The sequence below is a fragment of the Macrosteles quadrilineatus genome, unplaced genomic scaffold, assembly GCF_028750875.1.
Source record: "Macrosteles quadrilineatus isolate MER2022 unplaced genomic scaffold, UCM_ALF_1.0 Scaffold_1__1_contigs__length_201487025, whole genome shotgun sequence".
NCBI lineage: Eukaryota > Metazoa > Arthropoda > Insecta > Hemiptera > Cicadellidae > Macrosteles > Macrosteles quadrilineatus.
Genome location: NW_026542594.1, coordinates 81,195,062 through 81,215,369, shown reverse-complemented (window position 1 = coordinate 81,215,369; position 20,308 = coordinate 81,195,062). Strand labels below are relative to the sequence as shown.

At 33.8% G+C, this 20,308-nt stretch overlaps 1 protein-coding gene across 2 annotated transcripts in view; it reads right to left on the bottom strand.

The window, feature by feature from the left end:
* Positions 1 to 20,308, bottom strand: part of LOC128983672 (MMS19 nucleotide excision repair protein homolog) — a 147,664-nt gene that overhangs the window by 87,022 nt on the left and 40,334 nt on the right. For both annotated transcript variants that reach the window (XM_054403059.1, XM_054403060.1), the window contains 4 exons: positions 15,910 to 16,102; positions 14,478 to 14,590; positions 3,743 to 3,860; positions 2,293 to 2,449 (listed from right to left, as the gene is read on the bottom strand). In XM_054403059.1, coding sequence (XP_054259034.1) covers positions 2,293 to 2,449; positions 3,743 to 3,860; positions 14,478 to 14,590; positions 15,910 to 16,102 — 581 coding nt within the window. The remainder of the gene's footprint in view (positions 1 to 2,292; positions 2,450 to 3,742; positions 3,861 to 14,477; positions 14,591 to 15,909; positions 16,103 to 20,308) is intronic.

Genomic DNA, 20,308 nt, shown 5'->3' with positions numbered 1-20,308 from the left:
AAAGCAATACTGTACCTCCAACGACCTAGTTCTAAACGAAAGCAAAACCGTTCAAATGACTTTCACCACCAAACGCAACAACACAGACATTACAATACCGGGACTACAAACACAAAACACCACAAAATACCTAGGCATCATAATTGACTCCAAGCTATCATGGAAACCCCACATAGACCAGCTCTGCAAAAAGCTAAGTTCAAGTCTCTACGTTATACGTAGGATCAAGCAAGCTTGCAGCCCAGAAGTAGCCAAAGTTGCATATTTTGCTCTATTCGAGTCCCACCTCAGATATGGCATTGCGACTTGGGGTGGAACATCAAAAGGCAACCTGGAAAGAGTACTCCTAAAGCAAAAAAGAGCAATTAGATGCCTTGCCGACCTGAACTACAGAGACAGTTGCCGAGAAGCCTTCAAGAACCTTAAAATTCTCACATCAATTTCACTCTACATAAGAGAAGTCATTATCCACACCACTAAAACAGCCCAGCCAAGACACAGAGACATACACCAGCACAACACACGACATGCCGTTAATTTTTCCCTCCCACAACACCATCTGAGTCTGTACGAGAAGAAACCATCCTACAAAGGTGCTCTGTACTTTAACAACCTACCAGAGCACCTCAAGAGAGAACAACCCAATCTGCTCAAGAAGCACCTGACAACATGGCTTATGGACCGGCCGTTCTACTCTGAGGATGAATTCTTAAACAATAAGCTACCATGAAAAAAAGAAGAAAAAGAAGAAAAAAATTCTAATTGTAATTGCAAATTACTGTAATAGTTTACGTACATACTGTACATTTTATGTACCTGACGCATGAATGTTCTCTAAGAATATTTCAATAAAGATTTTGTCTATTGTCTATTGTCTATTGTCTATTGTTCACAACACAATAAACTTGATATTTCCCCCTACAAGAGGCATCTTCGGAAGAAAGTATGCTTTTAAATTTGCCTGATTGATTAAGTAATTCTTGAAATAATTAATTTGAAGCAAGGTCAGAGACAGGCAGGGCCCTAGGGACTTTGCCGCCCTGGGCGAGATCGGCGATCCGCTTGGAAAAGCTTCTTTCCCCACTCGCAACTGTCACTGGTAGAGTCAATAAAATTCTTAGAGCAACACTAACATTAGGTGTGATACCATGACCAAATTCATTAAGCATTTTCAATGTTTCCTTAGGTGGACTGTTGGACTTTATGATAGTTGAAAGACCTTTCAGTTTGTCTTTTAAATCGGCGTTACTGATGTCTTTAGAGCCTTTGAAAGTATGGGCATCACACAATTTTAAACACTTGTCCGCTAACTCATTAGGAGGCATGTCTTTAACTTTTGTTATATCATATAAAAACTCAAAAATGTCACCACGACTCTTCATTTGGTGGAATCTATCACTCAGTGCAATAACTGTTGTGTCTACGATTTTGAAATAGAAGTCAACTTTATATCGTGTCTCCGGATCAAGGTCCATACTTTCATCTTCAGCTTCATAGTCAAAATGTCTTTTCACTTTTCGCTTTCTTGCTCGGTTGGTGACTCAAATTTTCGGCGAATCCATGTCTAACTTAGAAGCTAGTTCTTTAGCGTCAGATAAGTAGCCCTGGAATTTGTAATAACTCCTGAGAGACTTAAAATACGTTTCCGTTTTTTCTTACGTAAGCTGTCGGGACACTGCCATTTCAATACTCTGTAGTGATTTGCTGACTACGTTGATGTGAAGTAAAACATCATACCATATGACTACAGACCAAAGAAAGTTGAAATCACGGATTTGATTTGCCAAACAGCTTGCCTCATTAGCAACCATTTTATCGGTGTTATAATTTTCACTGATTTCTACAAGTGCATCGTAAATTTCTTCAATTTGATATCTTAGAGGGGTGATTTCATCCATCCCACTTTCCCATCTCGTTGTGGACAAAGGTTTTAATGTGAGGCAGGAAATGTGATTCTTTAGGATAGCCCAACGAAGAGTAGATGCTTAGAAAAAATTATAAATCTACAAGAGAAAAGAAAGAGACTGCAAATTGAGCATTGGCTGCTCATTTACCACTAAGTTAAATGAATGGCTCTTTAAAGCTCTTTAAACCTTTTTAAAGAGCTTAAAAAACAAATAATTTAGTATATCCATATAAAGTCCAAAAATAACTTTTTAAATAATTAATTTATGAATCGAGTAAAAAATAAAAATGGACATGAAATAAGTCAGATATTAAATTTATTATCTTAATATCACTGATACCCCTTTTATTCATGTATTTGTAAGAAGTGTAGAGTATGGAGATTACCCTAGAGTAGGTGAAGAGGTGAGATGCAACATTATGTTTTGATACAGCCTCAACCGACAGTCAAAGTCTATTTGAGCAACTCCTGGGACAAGAGTGTAATAAGCTTGCATTGACGTGTCTGTACACGCAACCACCTCTTTCCACGTGTCTGGGCTAACTGCAACAAAATCTATAAATTAACAGACGCTCAGCACAGTGTGTATTGTATAGGTAACTGCACAGAAACTTCCACTTATAGAGTTTGATAGTATTTACTTTATGTGATAGGTAAAGACACCAGTAAGAGGATTATTTTACTGTTAAAAACAAACATTCAAATCTTGGAGGGTTTAAAATATTTTGTGTTTTGTTAAACATTAAAATTTCAGAAAGCAAAGTAGCAGCTTGAAGAAAAACACATATCATAAATAAATATCGAAATCAGCTGGAAAATGAAAGGTTCGTGCTTCCTATTGTTTGTGGTAAAGTCTACTATTTATTGGTCCAGTCCAGTGGCACTTGACTAGAAAATCTAAATCTAAGCACAATTATCTCAAAGTATTTTAACCCAAACTCAAACTCTTTATTTGCCATTAAAAACATTACTAATTTGAGCTTAGCTCATGTTTGTAATGTTTTTTAACATAATAAGAAAATATTTTGGTTTTAAATTGAATGTCATGTCAGGCTTTACACATTTCTAATCATATCAAGATCAGAGAGAATGAAGATGGCTATTGATAATAGGAATTTTGTAACTACGTGAACAAAGTAATTTTAACTTCTCATTTCCAGACAATTAAGTAAAGCCTGATCATTTTAAAGGCCTGTCACGGGTCAGCGTAACTTACTAACCAGTCAGGAAACTACAGAGGTACTAAAACTGAAACTTCTTTGGATAAGTTAGTGGCTGTAAATGGAAATATATCATTGACAAAAAGACAAAAAAAATTATCAATCAACAAAAGGGAGTTTTTTAATAAATGACCCTGGGTAAATAAACAGATAGTCTCAGTCAGTAAAAAAGCTTTTTTCACCACACTATGTTGTTTTTGGCTGTATTACGTACGTTAATTGGTGGCTGAAAGTTACGTTTTGTCAGCTGTCATCGTAATTTGGGGACCGAGCAGGTTATTACAGCCCGGGGCCGCAAAATCAGCTGTCCGCTTACTTACTTAAAACATGAATGCATTTTAAATACACAATCAAAATCCATAGCATTGCAATAGAATTGTGTTATTGTCACCATTGGCTAGCAAATATTTATTTTTATTTTTGCTGATTCCTCAAATTATTTCTTCACATAACCTTAAAGTTGTAGTTGTGTTGACTATCAGTGTACATTATTATAGTGGTGAATAGTGGTAATATGGTATAGTGTGGTGAAAAATAGCGTTCGTACCACGGACCGAAATGGTTTTTAAATAAAGGAAAAATTTGAAGTTAGTAGTACATTATGAAAGCAACTTACATTCAAAAGTAGGATTCATCTGAAGACAAACCTCCACAAAGGATGTAATTTTGTCTAATATGACATCACACATATTTTTGTCTGTCACCTTGAGTAAAGAAATCAGTTTTGGGAGCAGCTGGAACAAATTGTGTAAAGATCACTTTTAAATTCTTACTAGTGGCTTGTAGGGACATATGTCCCTAAATAGCTCAAATGCAAAACAACTTATTGCAATTCCGGTATTTAAACAAACTCAGAATAACATTATCTATTGTCAGGATATGTATCCCTATGTACACCATATCTTTTGTGTAAAAACAGTTTGTTGTCCGTCTTTCTTTGCTTCATTTGTTGATGTAATTTTCAATAAATAATTTGAATTGAGCAGGCATCCAATATATATATTGAAAGAATCAAAATTTTTAGTAATATCTGTAATTTAGATTTATTTGTCTTGTAATATTTATAATAAAAATTTCTTGTTTATAGTTGAATTACTCCAGAGGTTTAAGATGAAAAGGCAGCAAACATACCATTATTTGTGAATAAATACTGGTTTACTAAGGTAGCTTAGGTCTTGTGGTTAATGAGGATAAATAAAAGCTTCCCTGATTGGAATTTTAGAAATTGTCTTCGTCAAATAAATATGAAAAGGCAAATACCTAATTTTGAGATAAGCTTATTTCTTGGTCAAACCCGCTAAATTATGCCAGTTATTGTTTCTAAGTTTATACTCCTTTTGTTAAGGTTTAACAAAATTAGTGTAAAGTAATGCATCCCATTGACTGAACTTAACCCTATATTTGTTTCTGATGAACATAAAAAAACTACTATGGTAATGTAATAGTATGGTAATGTTTACGTTCTAATTTTTATATGTGTGGTCTGTAGAAAGGATGTGTTCTGCAAATGTAGATTTTTGTGTTATTCTGTTGCACGATTTAATGGCTTGAATATTTTCTTTGTATCTACTTTTAAAATTTGTCCTGTTTGGCCAGTATAGAATTTAGAGCAAGAACTGCAGTTTACTGTAATTTGTACTAGAGGTCGTCCAGTGGTCAAAAACTCGACCAAAAATATGTAATGTAGACCTCTCTATTTTCACCCTGTAAATAAAACATGTGATTGGAATTTCTTCCATTTGTTTTGATGTTCTGTTTGTTGTAGTTTTTATTTCTTCACCAACATGGCAACCCTATAAATGCTCATGTAAATTTTTTGTAAAATTTAAATTCATTTTTTGTGCTTATTTTTGAGCCTATTTTAATTTATAAAGGGATTCTGCACATCTACAGGAAAATATCTTTCTAACAGTATGCGTAGATTTACCCTGCATTGTACACGAGCTGAGAAAAAAGGTTTTAAAGAAACATGCATGCCTATTAATAATATACTAGTGGTCGTCCAGTGGTTGAAAACTCGACCAAAAACATGTAATGTACACGTATTGACTATTGGATACTGAAGTAGACATCCCATCTATATGGACCAGCTGTCGCCATTTTTTTACATGTAGTTGTGTGAGCCAGTCACCAAATGCATGTCTTAAATTCTATTTTCGACCTTATTTTGTGTAACTGACAAAGTTGATGACCCATAACAGTTGCTATAGCTCATATAGTCCAGTCAATGAATGCTCAAAAGAGGGGTGAAGAGAACATGGAGAGGGGGAAATTTTTTCTGCGGGAATGTGTTCGGGGTAGTTAGAAGATAAAAATACCAAAAGTCCCCGCCCCTGGCCATGCTGCTTCAGCGGGGAGAGGGGGGAAGACCCCATTTTTTAGTTTTTTACTTCTACACTGAAAACCGTGCGTCGTATGGAAAAAATGTAAATTATAAAAAGAAAGATGATAAAATTCTCTACAAGAATGGTTATATTCATTTCTTATGTATATGCATTAGTTTTAAAGATATTCTCAAAATAATATAAAAATTATTTTCTAAATTGATTTTTCAGAAGTTTTTTTTTAATAAATTCATATAATCGATTAGCCTGCTGTTGTTTTACATTAGTAAGGATAGAAAACAGGTTTTGGAGCACTAACCTATATAATATAATATATCGAGCGTATATATTGTGTTAAAAATAGTTTATATAAATTTATTTAAGTTATGTATATTTGTCATGGAAACAAGTAATTTTGGCATAATCTTCTATTATTCTAATTCCGTAAGGAATTTCTTGTGCACAGCAAAACTCTTTTATTTATGAACCGATTTTGATGATTAAGGTGTCAAATTAAAGGGAATTCTCTGTATAAGTCATGGAATAACTTTTGTCACGCTCAGTTCAATGTGCTTTGCTCCATTGGACTTTAAAGTTTTTATATATTTTTCTATTTTCTTTGATACAAGTCAAAATTTGTTAAGATTACCTAACATATGATTCATTTCTCAATATAAAACATCTGTCTTCATACAAATAGCCAGTTTGCCTTCTGTCATTTTAATATTTACTTTTTCTGTTTACCTATCAGTTTACTTTCAAATACAATGATAACTTATGAGATGGGATATAGTTTATTTACGCAGTTTCATTCATAGGGAGTAAAAACCAGTCTATTTCATTGTGTGATTGTATTTTATTTTCAGATAATGGTGTGTTTAACGTTTTAATAGATATTTTTATGTGTTGTGTTTTCCAATTTTTAATTATTTTGATTATCATAAAATTCTACCTAGAAGAAACAATCCCGTGTTTGCGATTCGGCGACGTATTAACAACAGAGATGGTATGATAATAAATTGTAAAAAATTACCTATGCTGGTTTTTGAAGATCAAAGAAATGTTATTCGACCGCTTGATTTTTTTTAATATTGCACGGACAGATGCTGTCACAAAACAGACTATTTTGACTTTTGAGATCTTAGCGTACAGTACAAAACAGATTTAAATTGCCAATAAAATTAAATGAGTCAGTCTCAGTCTCCGGAATAAAATCCAATAGTAACGAAGCTAAATATTTGTAAAATAATATTATAGGATGAAGCTTCTATGTCCAATAAGTATGCTTTATCGTCTGTAAAATGATTACTACGAGATATTGCAAGAAGAGAAGGTCAACCAAAGCCTTTTGGTGGAAATATTTTTGGGTAATTTCCGGCAATGAGCTACCATAGTCTCTGGTGTGAGTCGCTGTGAAATAGTAGAAAATTCAATAAATATATCAAGTTTATGGTCAATGTTTAAAAATATTTAACTTGCTAAAAACATGAGAGCAAATCCAAGGGAATCAATATTTTCTGAATATCTTTTACAAATAAGAAATGGCCAAGAGAGCTACCTTAATGGTCTTTGTGAGACATTGATAAGTCTTCCACCACAATGTATTGCGAATAAAAATATCATTGACGAAATCTTCAGTGAAGGATTCTCTGAAAATGCTTAAAAAAAGACAAAAATAATGCAATAATTTAACCAAAGAATGAACATGGTGATCAAATTAATAATAAAACTAAATAATGACAGTAGAGTTTACTACTCAGTGGACACTTTGATTCAAGAAGAGGAAGACCGGTTACATGTCCCTGACGAATTTCTCCACACTTTAGCACCAAGTGGTTATGCCTCACAAGTTATATTTATAAAAAGGTGGAATTGTAATTTTACTAAGAAATTTAAGTGTATAAAAAGGACAGGTTAATGGAACCAGAATAATAGTAAAAGATATTAATGACAAAGTCTTAAATTTGAAAATGATTACTGCAAGTTGGGCTGGAAAACGAGTATTATTATTCCAATTAAGTTTAGAATCGTCAGAGGGAAATTTTCTCTTGAAATTCAAACATCTGCAGTTCCAATGCCAAATTGCTTTTGCCATGACCATCACAAACATTCAAGGACAGACACTTGAAAAAGTTGGTCTTATATGCCATAGCCCTGCTTTCAGCATGTGGCATTGTACGTACCGCGCTTTTGAATAATGGTGAAAAAAACAACGAAACCAAGGTCTTCTGGTTAAATACGTTATTAGTGTTTGCGAAAAAAAATCGTATGGAAAGAGTTTCACCTTTAACATGTCAAAAGTAAGATGTAAATGTTAACTGTTCTGTCAGGCAGTATTGTGTACCATAGATAAAACATACTCCCCGTGTATTCTGTTAAAACCTTTATTAAAACAGTAGCCTATTGAGTATTGACTTTTGATTTATTATGTAGTGACAAAGATTAAATTGTATTTAAATTATTAAAATGACATTGAAATGTAGTTAATATTATTAACTGGAAACAACTAGTTATTAGACTAAAAATGAAAAAGATAATGTTTGCAGCTACATTTGTCCAGGTTTATTTATAACAATTACCGAAATCAAGACTTTTAATACAAAAATAATACATCGTGTTCATGATCTGACTCACTTTGGACGAGAGGGTCCGACTTCTGTCCCAAAAACAGGTGCCATCTGGAAATGAGAACCACCATCTAGGACATTTCCATCATTCAATTCTTGTTGATTAGACTCAATATTGGCTATCGAAGTGATAATGCGGTGTAGGTCTATATATTCTTTATCTTCCTCATTCGTCAGAATGGGCATTCCATGTAAAAAGTTCCCTTAGCAGTTCTGGCATAACGGTCAACGAGGAACAAATAATGGACATTTCATTGCATGTACATCTTTTGTTGCTACAGTCTTTAGTATATTTGCAAAAAACAAGCCCAACATTTCTCGTGGGTTAGGTGGTTCATTGGTTAAAACTGGGAACAGATTACCTTTTTGCGCTTCCAACCCCACATTTTTGATGGTAGTTGGTTTTCCAAACAGAGTTGTCCTTGATGAAATGATACAAATGATGAAATTTTATATATTTTAAAACTGTCAGAAATGTTTGAAAATAGCCCACTCTTCCCTGAAACTCAAGACATCATGTAAATAGCATCTGGGGTTGTAAGAGATGAATCCGTTAACTGTTACGATGCTCTATTACGTGGTCAGTAAGTAATTAATTAAATGGTAATCATTTTCGTACAACAAGTTGTCACGGGAAAATATGGCTCTCCCTTTGTCCTCTGTGGGTTCAACCATCGATATTGCAATGATTAAAACTTTGTAGCAAAACCTTTAATTCTGTTTCAAAGGATTTGTATAAGTTAAAAAAGCTATCAAGATTTAAAGGATTGTTAACGATTTTAACTTGCTCCATTTCCCTTTATTTAATGAGAGTGGTATGAGAAAGACCAAAAAGGCTGCACTGTTAAATACTATAGCAATTCAGAAAACAGCACGAAGGTGGCAGACCAAGAAAGACGCTACAGATTGAAAAAGTCAGTAGCAGTGGGGGTCCCAGCATTTAATTTTGGGGGGGGGATAATCACCGGAGGGTCCAACCCCCCCAAAAAATATGGAAGTTAAAGTATAATTATTACGTAGTTTTATATTTGAGCTCTAAAATATCTTCAAGCTAATAGTATTTATGTTAGGTAATGAAATATTTCAAAAAGGATATATACCTCCCTGACCCCCCCCCCCCCCCCACACCAGGGACCGCCACTGGTCAGTAAGTATTCATTTGAATAGAGACACCGAAATTATAGTAACCAGGAACAGTTAATCCCTTAACCAAGTTTTTTGCAAATGTACTAAAGATTATAACAGTGCCACATGTACAATTTGTGCATGCAAGAAAATGTCCAATTGTACCCCGTTACGCCAGAACTGCTAAGGGAACTTTTTACATGGAATGCCCATTCTGATGAATGAGGAAGATAAAGAATATATAGACCTACACCGCATTATCACTTCGATAGCCAATATTGAGTCTAATCAACAAGAATTGAATGATGGAAATGTCCTAGATGGTGGTTCTCAGTTCCAGATGCAGGGGCGGACTGGCCCGCCGGCCCACCGGCCGGTGGGCCAATGCGCCTTATCAACATTCCAATATTTGCGCCCTCGTTAAAGGAAAAATTCATAAAAAATTAAAAAAAAATGAGACGAGATGTTTTTTTAGAAAGCAAGAGGAAAAACTTAGAGTAAAAGTTTCAGCAGTGAATAGCAAAACATAAAGTCGGGTGTGAGACCTGAATAGACACTGTCGACAAGCGAGAGCAAAGTAGCTCTTCTCTCTCGTACGTGTAGGCCTACTCCGAGTGGAAGGCACTTAATTAATAATATTTAATTATTGCTCACACTATAACTATTTCACTTTAAGTCACATTTAATTTTTATCAATGTCAACTCAACTCTCTTGTAAAATGGCGTTTGCCGTGCATGTAATAAATAAATAAAGAGTGTGAGCTGCCAATTAAAATGTCTCTCTCTTTAGTGAGTGTCAGATTTGTGTCTCTGTGTCGAAAGCTTCAATTTATTTTTATATTATTTACCTACACAGGAAACATGAACGAAAGCAGTATTGTAGAATCACTACTTTTACAAAATTTAAATTAGATTTAGTGACAGTGTATTTGTTAACTTAACCATTACACAGTAAAGGTTAAACAGTAAACATTATTTTAATACCGTATATGGCTACCGCCTATTAATTAATTATTTCAATATGCACTATGGCACTAATTTGGTCAACATTCCCATTTTACTTACAGATAGCCAGCTCAAAATACCTTCGTAGTTCTCTCTAGGCTATTTCGTTTGTAGAAATAGGTTAGGTAGGCCTACTTTAGGGTTACAGTTTTGACTTAATGTAATGCTAAAAAAGTTTAAGTCAATAAATTGGTTTTGTTCACAGTGAAAGAATATTGTTTGTGTTAAAATAATTTCATAGAAATCTAAAATATATAACTTCTGTTATTTACAGTGCCAAAAAATACAACAGTTGCAAGTTCAGGTTGTAAACAGGAAGCAAATGATTTATATTGTATGCATGCAGCCAAGTCATGCAAGGGAAAGTAAAGGAAATACACAAATATAATACGAAAGAACCTAAGAAAATCATTTGTATTTTTATTTTTGTTAGGATATTTACTGTCAGAATAGCACCAAGTCGTGTGGGTAAATAGTCTAAATTTTGTAAACCAAACATTGACCAATAGTGTCAGTTATCAGATTTCTGATTTTCCACTGTTAATGCCTCTAGATTGCCTAAAAATGCGAGTTTACAGGTATAATTTTTTTTAAATTTCCCGGGGGAGGACCCCCGGACCCCCCTCTGTACAGGGGGGTATTCCATACCCCTCAGACCCCCCGGTTGGCGCCTTCCGGCTGGTCAAGGTTTACGCCCTAATAGAGTACCCAGTCCGTCCCTGACCAGATGGCACCTGTTTTTGGGACAGAAGTCGGACCCTCTCGTCCCAAGTGAGTCAGATCATGAACAATAGTATTAAAAGTCTTGGTTTCGGTAATTGTTATAAATAAACCTGGACAAATGTAGCTGCAAACATAATCTTTTTCATTTTTAGTCTAATAATTATGCCAAAATTACTTGTTTCCATGACGAATATACATAACTTAAATAAACTTATATAATTATAATTACGAAGTGTTAGCCCGTCCTACGTACGGGAACTCAGTAGTCAGTTAAAACCGTGTACAATTCAGATCAGCTAGTTTACACATACAAAGACAAAGTTTCTTGCAGTTTTAATGTGAAAAATCATCTTGTAAACAAATGTTGTGTGACGAAATACGTTTTTATTCCATCATAGGCCTATACGATATGCATTTTAAATCCCACAATAAAACAACAATTTTGCAATTTTTACGATGTGAAAAGCGTTGAAGTGAGATTCGCAACCGATTCGCACAGACGCACACTGATTTTAAGTAGCCTACAATAGAGAGAGTAAAAGTCAATTGAGAATTACGTGTATAGACCTAGTCAACGATACCACCTTCCATAGCATACCTGCCTCTTCCATAATTGTTATCACCACAATACGACTACTATACACAATTTCCAGTAGGTCTGAATAGAAACGACCTAAAATAAAACGATAGTATCCAATATAATTCATAGTACACATAATTTAACTTTGGTGTTCTAACATCAAAACTAATCGTCACACATATCCTTTATATCAATTCCACTGCATTTAATTGCTAAATAAATAAGTGTAAACAAAGAAAAGTAAAAACAATAACAGTTTGTTTTGAAACAGCTGTTTGGTTCAAATAACATTCATTTGAAAAAAAAAACTGGTCACATGTAGCCTAGCAGGAATATAAAAAGTAAACACGCTAGTAAAGCTAATGACGTAATCTCCCCGCTGAAGCAGCATGGCCAGGGGCGGGGACTTTTGGTATTTTTATCTTCTAACTACCCCGAACACATTCCCGCAGAAAAAAATTTTCCCCCTCTCCATGTCCTCTACAATACCTGTATTGACTGGACTAATAATAAGTCTTTCCATAAGTTTGACTTGGTAAATAAACATAGTGTATTCGACAGAAATTAGTCATTTAGATCAGCGCAATCTGTTGGTGGCTCACATCAACTACGACAAATTTAATTAAAAAACTGGTGACAATGGGGATGGAATGTAAAGGTACAGACTTCTCTATTTGCACCACACGTTGTAAATAAAACATGTGATTGTAAATGTAATTTCTTCCATTTGTTTTGATTTTCTGTTAATATTTCGTTGTTATTTCGTCACCAGCATGGCAGCCCATAAAGCCCATGTTAATTTTTTTTAATTTCAAATCCATGTTTTTTTTTTTGCTTATATTTGAGCCTATTTTAATTTTTAAAGGCATTCTGCACTTCTACAGGAAAATATATTTCTAATGGTATGGGTAGATTTTCCCTGTGATGCACACGAACTGACAAAAAAGGTTTTAAAGAAACATGCTTGCCTATTAATATATAGATAGATAGATAGAGAGAGAGAGAGAAAAAAATTCTTTATTTAATACAAACTGTTTTGCAGCAATTAATACAAAAAAAAATAAAAATATCACATGGGTCACAATGACCTGTGCGTGATAGAGTCCTTAGCTGTCTGCTGTTAAAATAAAAGTTCTTTACACTTAACTTAATACACATAAAAAAAAAGAACTAACAATAACTTGATAGTCATTTATGTTTTAATTTAGGTGTTCACGTAATAGGGCTGCTGATATATTATATTATTGTAGTAAATAAGTACAACTGAGCACCCTGAATATTATATTTTTAAAAGAAGTGACATGTTTCGGACATAGGCCTAAGTCCATTTTCAAACTTCAAATACATTAAATACTTAACTGTTGTTTATATTGTTTGTTTGTATATAAATAAATATAATTTAGATATACAGATGATTTATAGAATTAGACAGGATTTGGAAAAAAATGTTTGTTACTGATTATTTAATTCTAAAATTTGGTCAAAGATTGGGTTTCTTGAAGGAATTTGGCTATTTAAAATATGATTTGGATTTTTTAGATTTTCTTTGTATATGAAATATTCTTCAGTCGAATCCATTCGATTTCCTTTGTTTAAAACTTTTAGAATTTTCATGTTGTTTTTTAAATTCGTGTAATTGTGGTTGGTCGATAAAAGGTGTTCAGCAAAGTTTGATTTCATGGATGTTCTGTTGTTACTCTTAAGAGCTTGAATGTGCTCTTTGAATCTAGATTAAAAATAGCGTCCTGTCTGACCAATGTAGAAGTGTTCACAATCAGTGCAGTTAAATTTGTATATGCCAAATTTGTCATAGATGTCTTGGTGTTCTTTATTTGTAGTAATGTTATTTGTTATCATGGATAGCATCAATCAATATTTACTTTTAAATCTCTCACCTCCAATTTTTGAAAGCCCACGGGGCAGAGTCCTAGGTCAATATCGAAGCGGGAATAGTTATATATGTATCCTCAGAGCTGTAGCTTCATTTGTGTGCAATTTGAGCCCAGTAGGTTCAGTAGTTTTTTAGATTAGCTCATACAAACACACACACACACACACACACACACAGACACCACCTCTTCTTTATAATAGTATTGATAGATAGATAGATTATATTTATTTATATACAAACAAACAATATAAACAACAATTAAGTATTTAATGTATTTAAAGTTTGAAAATGGACTTATGTCCGAAACATGTCACTTTTTTTTAATATAATATTCAGGGTGCTCATTTGTATTTATTTACTACAATAATTTAATAGATGGATAGATATCCCAGATTTGTCTTTTGTGTCATTGTTTGATTGTGAAAATTTGTTAATTAAATCAAATGAATTGGTTCTTGAACGCCAGTGGCATTTCACAAGAGAGTCACAAGAGAATGTTTTGCTGACTCTTCGCTAATTTTTTAATATGTTCTTTTTCTTCAAGAAAGTCTTTGATATTCATGGGAATGTTAATAAGTCTATTAATATAGGAATGGAATGATGCCATTTTGTGTTGCCGGGGATGATGAGACTGTTTTAGTAGGCTTTCTAAATATTTTAAATTTATATTTAATGTTTTCATTTGCTATGGTCAAATCTAAGAAATTGGTAGATGAATTTTTAACTTCTAATGTGAATTTAATTGATTTCTATATTGTATTCAAGTAATCCAATTGTTGATTTGAAGTATGGTTGTCAACGTTAAATAAGCATTTGATGTCATCAACATATCTGTACCAATATATGATATAATTTATCATTGGGTTGACATTATTTATGATTTTTTTTTTGTTTTCTGTATGTTGCATGTATATATATATATATAATATTATCATTGCAATGAAAGAGACCTTCAGATAAAAAATACACATCCAACCTTTATGTGCAGAATCTTATCAGTAGCAATAATATAATGATAAATAATAGGCTACATTGTGTAGTACCTACTCGAGATTTAAAAAAGATAAGGAATTCACCTTTTTTGAAAGACTCAAACAAGCAATGGTGTTAGACTGCATGATTGACAGCAGCAGTCGGAATGATGGTTCGAACATACTCATTTGAACGTCAGACAAGAAAACCTCACAACCTACAAACATTATATAATATTAGATCATATAATTTGTTAGCCATTGTAATACAGAGAGAGTTGCAGAACATAAAAGTCCTAGTATGATAATATTTTAATATACTATCTATAATATTAATCTTGAGTATGACAAATAAATTACTGTATTGTAATGATAAAATATTAATGAGCTTGGACTGCTAATGGGTTGTTTATTGCATCATTACCCTAGTAATACATTATGAAAAACATAAACAAACATCTGATAAACCTTTTATGGGCTCCTAACCAACTAGTGATTGCGGCAGATTGTGAAATATATATTTCTCTGCTTTATTTATGGGTTTTAGTTTTTACTTAAAGACTCAATACCTTTAGGCTAAATAAAGCAAAAAAAATATGCTGATGTGCGAGGTAGTGGAGTGGTGGTACATATTAATCAACATAATACAGTACCTAAAGATAATTTTCATGTGATATTCAATACACACAGCGACCAGTGAGTAACACACAACAGTGAAATCACCGCGAACTGTACTCAACGACTGACGGTTTGCTTGATGTTTCCCACTTCACTAAAACTATTTCTGATAATTATGTTAAATAAAGGTGGTTTAAATGTGGCTGATTAGTTATATTTATATTTTACGCATAATTTTATCGTTAAAATTGTAATAACATGGGGTTTATCAGTACAAATATCTTTGTTATGATACTACTTTGTTGCGTGCATAATTTATTCTTTGTTTGAAGTTGTTTGATGATTTTTTCATGTTTTATGAGCCTTTTTTACCATTTTTACTTATTTTTTATTATAGCGTTGTGGGTAATGAAATTGTTAGGAATTTAATGAGGAACCATATTTTCCAACATTAGTTTTAAAAAAATAATAAAAATAAAGGAGCTAACCTGATAAAACCGGCATGATGTCATCTTAAACCTGCCTCCTACCAGGTCTGAGTTGGAGACCAAACACCATTGTTCTTTTGGGCCCGAACCATCTCATTTGGGCTCGGACTTGACTCGTGAACCCACCGGGACTAATGATCAAAAGCCGGGACTATCCGTAATTGGACTCGTGAACCCAACTTTTAAAACCGGGTTTTATCCCTGCACTAATTGTGTGCAGCCTATCAGTTTGGTCCGCGGCTTATAAAGTCCCGAGCTCGTGAACCCGATTTTTTAGATCGGGGCCTAAATACCGGATTCTGCAGGGTTAAGTGTTGTACTGCAATGGCAAGTGTTTGTGCTATGTTAAGATAGATCCAAAAATAAGATTAACGGGGGTAAACAAAGATAAAATACAATATGGTTAAAAAAATGTATAGAGTATGACTTACAAGACATTACAGAGGTGACCACTGGTGATAGGTAAGGTTCATTACTAGTCCTGATGATGGCCTGAAGAGCTTTAAGAGCAACCTCAGCCGTCTGTAGGTCCCGGGGAGGTAACAAGTCAGCTCTGACAGTCTGCCACAGTGCTCCGAGGTGAGGAGCGATCACATGACCTGGCCACACTTCAGCCGCTTCCACCTGACACAACATAAAATCAGGCATACTTTAGGGCCACATTGTCTTGGCTTACAGTTAATCGCTTAAAAAAGGTAAAAATAAGTAAAAATTCTTTTTGTTTGTAATTTAATAAACACTGACCACATAAATTCTCTAAGAGTTCCTTGTACATTGAAGTAAAAGCATTTACAATCTGCACCATCCGAGCTTGAGCCATGCCACCCTGTCATACTATGTTTATCCCATTAATGAAGAATTTGTCTAGCATGCAACATACGGGATCAGTTTTTAATGGATTTAGCAAAGACGAGCAGAAGCTTCCCAATGAGTACTCCTGTATTTTGCTAAAAAATTTAAAATCTTTTTCGAGATAATTTTGAATTCCAATTTTGAGTTGCTTATGAGTCATACCGATATGTAGGGTTCTTATCCCAAATAATTTTAAAACAGGAAAACTGTGACAAAAATTTTTAAACTATGTCATAAGATTATCACATCTCAGAATGCAAAAAGATCCAATGTGATAATTTTTCACTCCTGATTGAAATCAAAGTTTTATTCAAAAAGGTTGTTGTACTTGTTGGCAGCAGCAACACCATTTCAAAAAATAGTTTGGCCACAGAGCCACTGTTTAGGGCCTACCAGTGTATTATTTGTGGTGAACACAACAGGTTTGATTGTAGTCTTGGTATTGATCTTTGCTGTGGTTAAAGGGTTAATAGCTATTTACTTTACAAGTGAAGTAAGAGCATTTTACATCACGCAGGTGAATGTTCAACCTAAGTGACGTAAACACGCTCTTGCGTAACGAGTAAAGTACAAGATTTTACCTGACCCGACAACATTCAGGGGGTTATGTACAATATTTTTCATGTCCCCACTATATACAGGACGGGGTAAATAAGTTAATCTGCAATATATAAAATGGTTTGTTTTTAAGTGAACTGTTTTTATTGATTACAATAAAATACAGAATGAGACCGAGTGAGTTTCAAAAACTCACTAGTGAAGTAATGAAACCCATTTAAATAACATTGAGGGCTCAACCTAATAAAATATACCTCTATGGAGCCAACGACGTTCAACGCTAGAAACCAGCTGTGCACTTGAATGTTATTGTTATGCTTTAAAGAATTTTCCTAACCTAGCTTTTGTTTGTAAAAGATGAGTGAAATGGATAATGAAAAATATTGTACTTAACCTCCTGTATATTATCGGGTCAGGTTAAATATTGTACGTTACACGTAACGTAAGAGCATCTTTACATAACTTAGGTGAATTATGCAACTCGCATAATGCTTCCGCTCGTTGCACAACATTCACCTGCGTGATGTAAGAACGCTCTTACTACATTTTAGCTATTACATTAAGAGGCGGTTTGGGAGCTCGAGCCCAGCTAGTACGCGCCTAGTGTTAGACGCGCCTAACTTTAGTCCCCGGACAAGAAACCAGGCTTGGGAGCTCGCGCCTAAGTTGAAATGGTCGTAGATCAAGTATAGTCGCGCCTAAGTTGCAGCGCAGCTAGATGGACAGGGAATCGCGGGGAATTCAGGTTTTGACGTTGGCAACGGCCATTGCAGAGCACGTTACCGTTGACAACAACAAACGATGAACAATTGAAGATGGATACAATTTTATCTTGGTATATCAGCGGTGGCTAATTAGTAGACTATGGTGTAAGTTTCTGCATTGTACCATTGCAAAAATTTAGTTTTGCAAGATTGTTGATTTACATCTCAATGACGGCTATTTTTTATCTCTGGTACTACACCTTATAAATACGTACAGAGCAACATAGGCTTCTGAAAATCAATATGATTTCTTTCAGAGATCAAAAACATTAGGTAGCCTAATCATTTAACAAAGATTACCCTGTGTGTGGAACGGTAACATCTGAAATTTGGTTTCATGCAATAAAAAGCTTCAAAATTAAACAGCAATTGCCCAGTATAATATATGGGTATTGACGGAAATAAAATAAAAAGTATTTCTTAAAATACTCCTCAATTACCTCCACAATTATAAGTAATTGCGGAGGTTATGATAGTGTGAAGCAAATGTATATCTGTTAATACTTACAAAAAAATTGTTGCCAATTAAAAAAATTTTAAACATGACACTCTTTTATTTAACTTTCCTATAGGGAAGTAGCTATTACCGTAGGTAGCACTTAGTTCCGGAACCGATATACTTTTCCATGTTGATGTCCCTAGAGGCCAAAAACATCCCCTATTCGTTCGTCCCTATTCGTTCTAATGTTTATATATGTATAGCCCATACATTATATACACGTCCATGAACGTGCCGTGCCAACTTGAGTAATTTTTGTCTGATTTTGATCAAATTTGGCATGAAAGTGTAGGGCGCGAAAACCTTAATGAGTACACGAACCAGCATGATCAGACCATGGGAACCCGGGGTTTTATGGGATAAAAATAGTTTTTTCTCAGTTTTAACCTCCTAAAACATAAATCTTTATCTTTAAAATATTTTAAAGAGTATAAAAAACAAATTAGTATCTTAAAATGTTTTGTACGGTTATTGGCTACAGAGACTATTCAAAAAATCGTAAATTTAAAACTCCCGTGTAGTTTTGTAGTTTATGGATATATTTTGATGAAACTTGGCATATTTATAAACGATAGATAATGACTGAGCAGTGAGCAGTGGTTCTGAGCAGTTTTTTATGATCTATTTTTATTGTTTGTTTTATTTCTTTACTCTTTCATAGTCGGAGGAGAGGGAGTGCAGGGGAATACAAATATGCTCACTTTTTCGTAGTGAATAATTTATTATAACTAATAGATTATTTATAATTAAGGTTTGGGTGTTTATTATCAAACTCTCGGGTAAAACAACTCCCGTTATCGCCCATATTTATATTGCTCTAACAATAAATACAAAAAACAAAATAATTTTTGGTTAAAAGCGATCTTTGTTTTATTTTTTACTTAAGAAACCTAAAATTTTTTTTTCAAATATACTTTGAGAGTAATGAAAATGTTCGGAATTTAATAACGAATTCCAATATAACATTCTTTTAGTTAATATGTAAACAATTAACTTGCTAATGAGCTAATACCGTCATGTGTAAAGAAAAAAGAAAAAACTCTCTCATATATTTAAATATTATATTTAAATATATCTACTCCTTGCAATGCTCTCAAAGTGAATTCTTTACAAATCTTGGTTGCCCCTGGGTTGGAAGAACTCGGAAGTAAAAATACAAAACAGAGCTTGGCAGTGGAAGCTTGGTGTTAAATAAATATTAGAGTGGGCCCTGAAAAATAAAAATACTCCCCAAAGGTCCTTATGGGACGTCCTTGGTACTGTTTGAAGCTCTTCCAGACTGCAATACCTTTGTAATAATAATACCAATCTTAAATCTACACTGAATTTAACCTGCTCACTACCACACTGATATTTAGTGTTGCACTTAAAAGGTGAATCTTTTGTAGTGGCCTATGATTTATTGAATTATCTTCTGTTTACCAATTAGATACTATTGCATATACTGAATTACCAAGGTTATTGAGAACTAAAAAGTGAATAACAATTTGATTTATTGTACAATATTTACTTAGCACAATGATTACAATTGGAAGTTACTGATTCTGTTTATGTAAGACAAAATAACCATTGAGCGACACAATCAATTAGAATTCCTGTGTTTGAGAATGTTGAATGAATTTATCAAAAGGGAAGATTCGGCGCGGCTACACACCGATCTCGAAGGTGTCAACGAAAGAGTGGTATTTAATTTAATTTGAGATGACCAGTGCCAAGCAAGTCCTGTTCGTTGGCCAACGATGTAAATATGAAGGTCGATTCTCGAAGGTCAACTGATTAAACAGTGTTGCGTTTAATCGTAGTAATGCTTATTGGAACGTCGCTTATTGTTTTATGGCTAATTTGGCACTTTGGCGGTTCATCTATATGCAAACTGACACAACCTCCGATAACACTTCCGGATTCAGCCGAACCAGCTACCTACTCCCTCCTTTGATATTAATTTGATTCCCCCAAATTTAAATACTGATTGTGACACTCTTTAACGAATTGTACCTTTAATAATGACTCTGTGTAAAATTCCAATACTATAAAAATATTACAAAGCAACTCTGAATTACCCTATAAAAACATTTTCATCTATTTATTCTTAATACTATTGGATTATCACAGTCTAATAAATAAAGCGGATTGTTACAATATGAATGGATATACAAA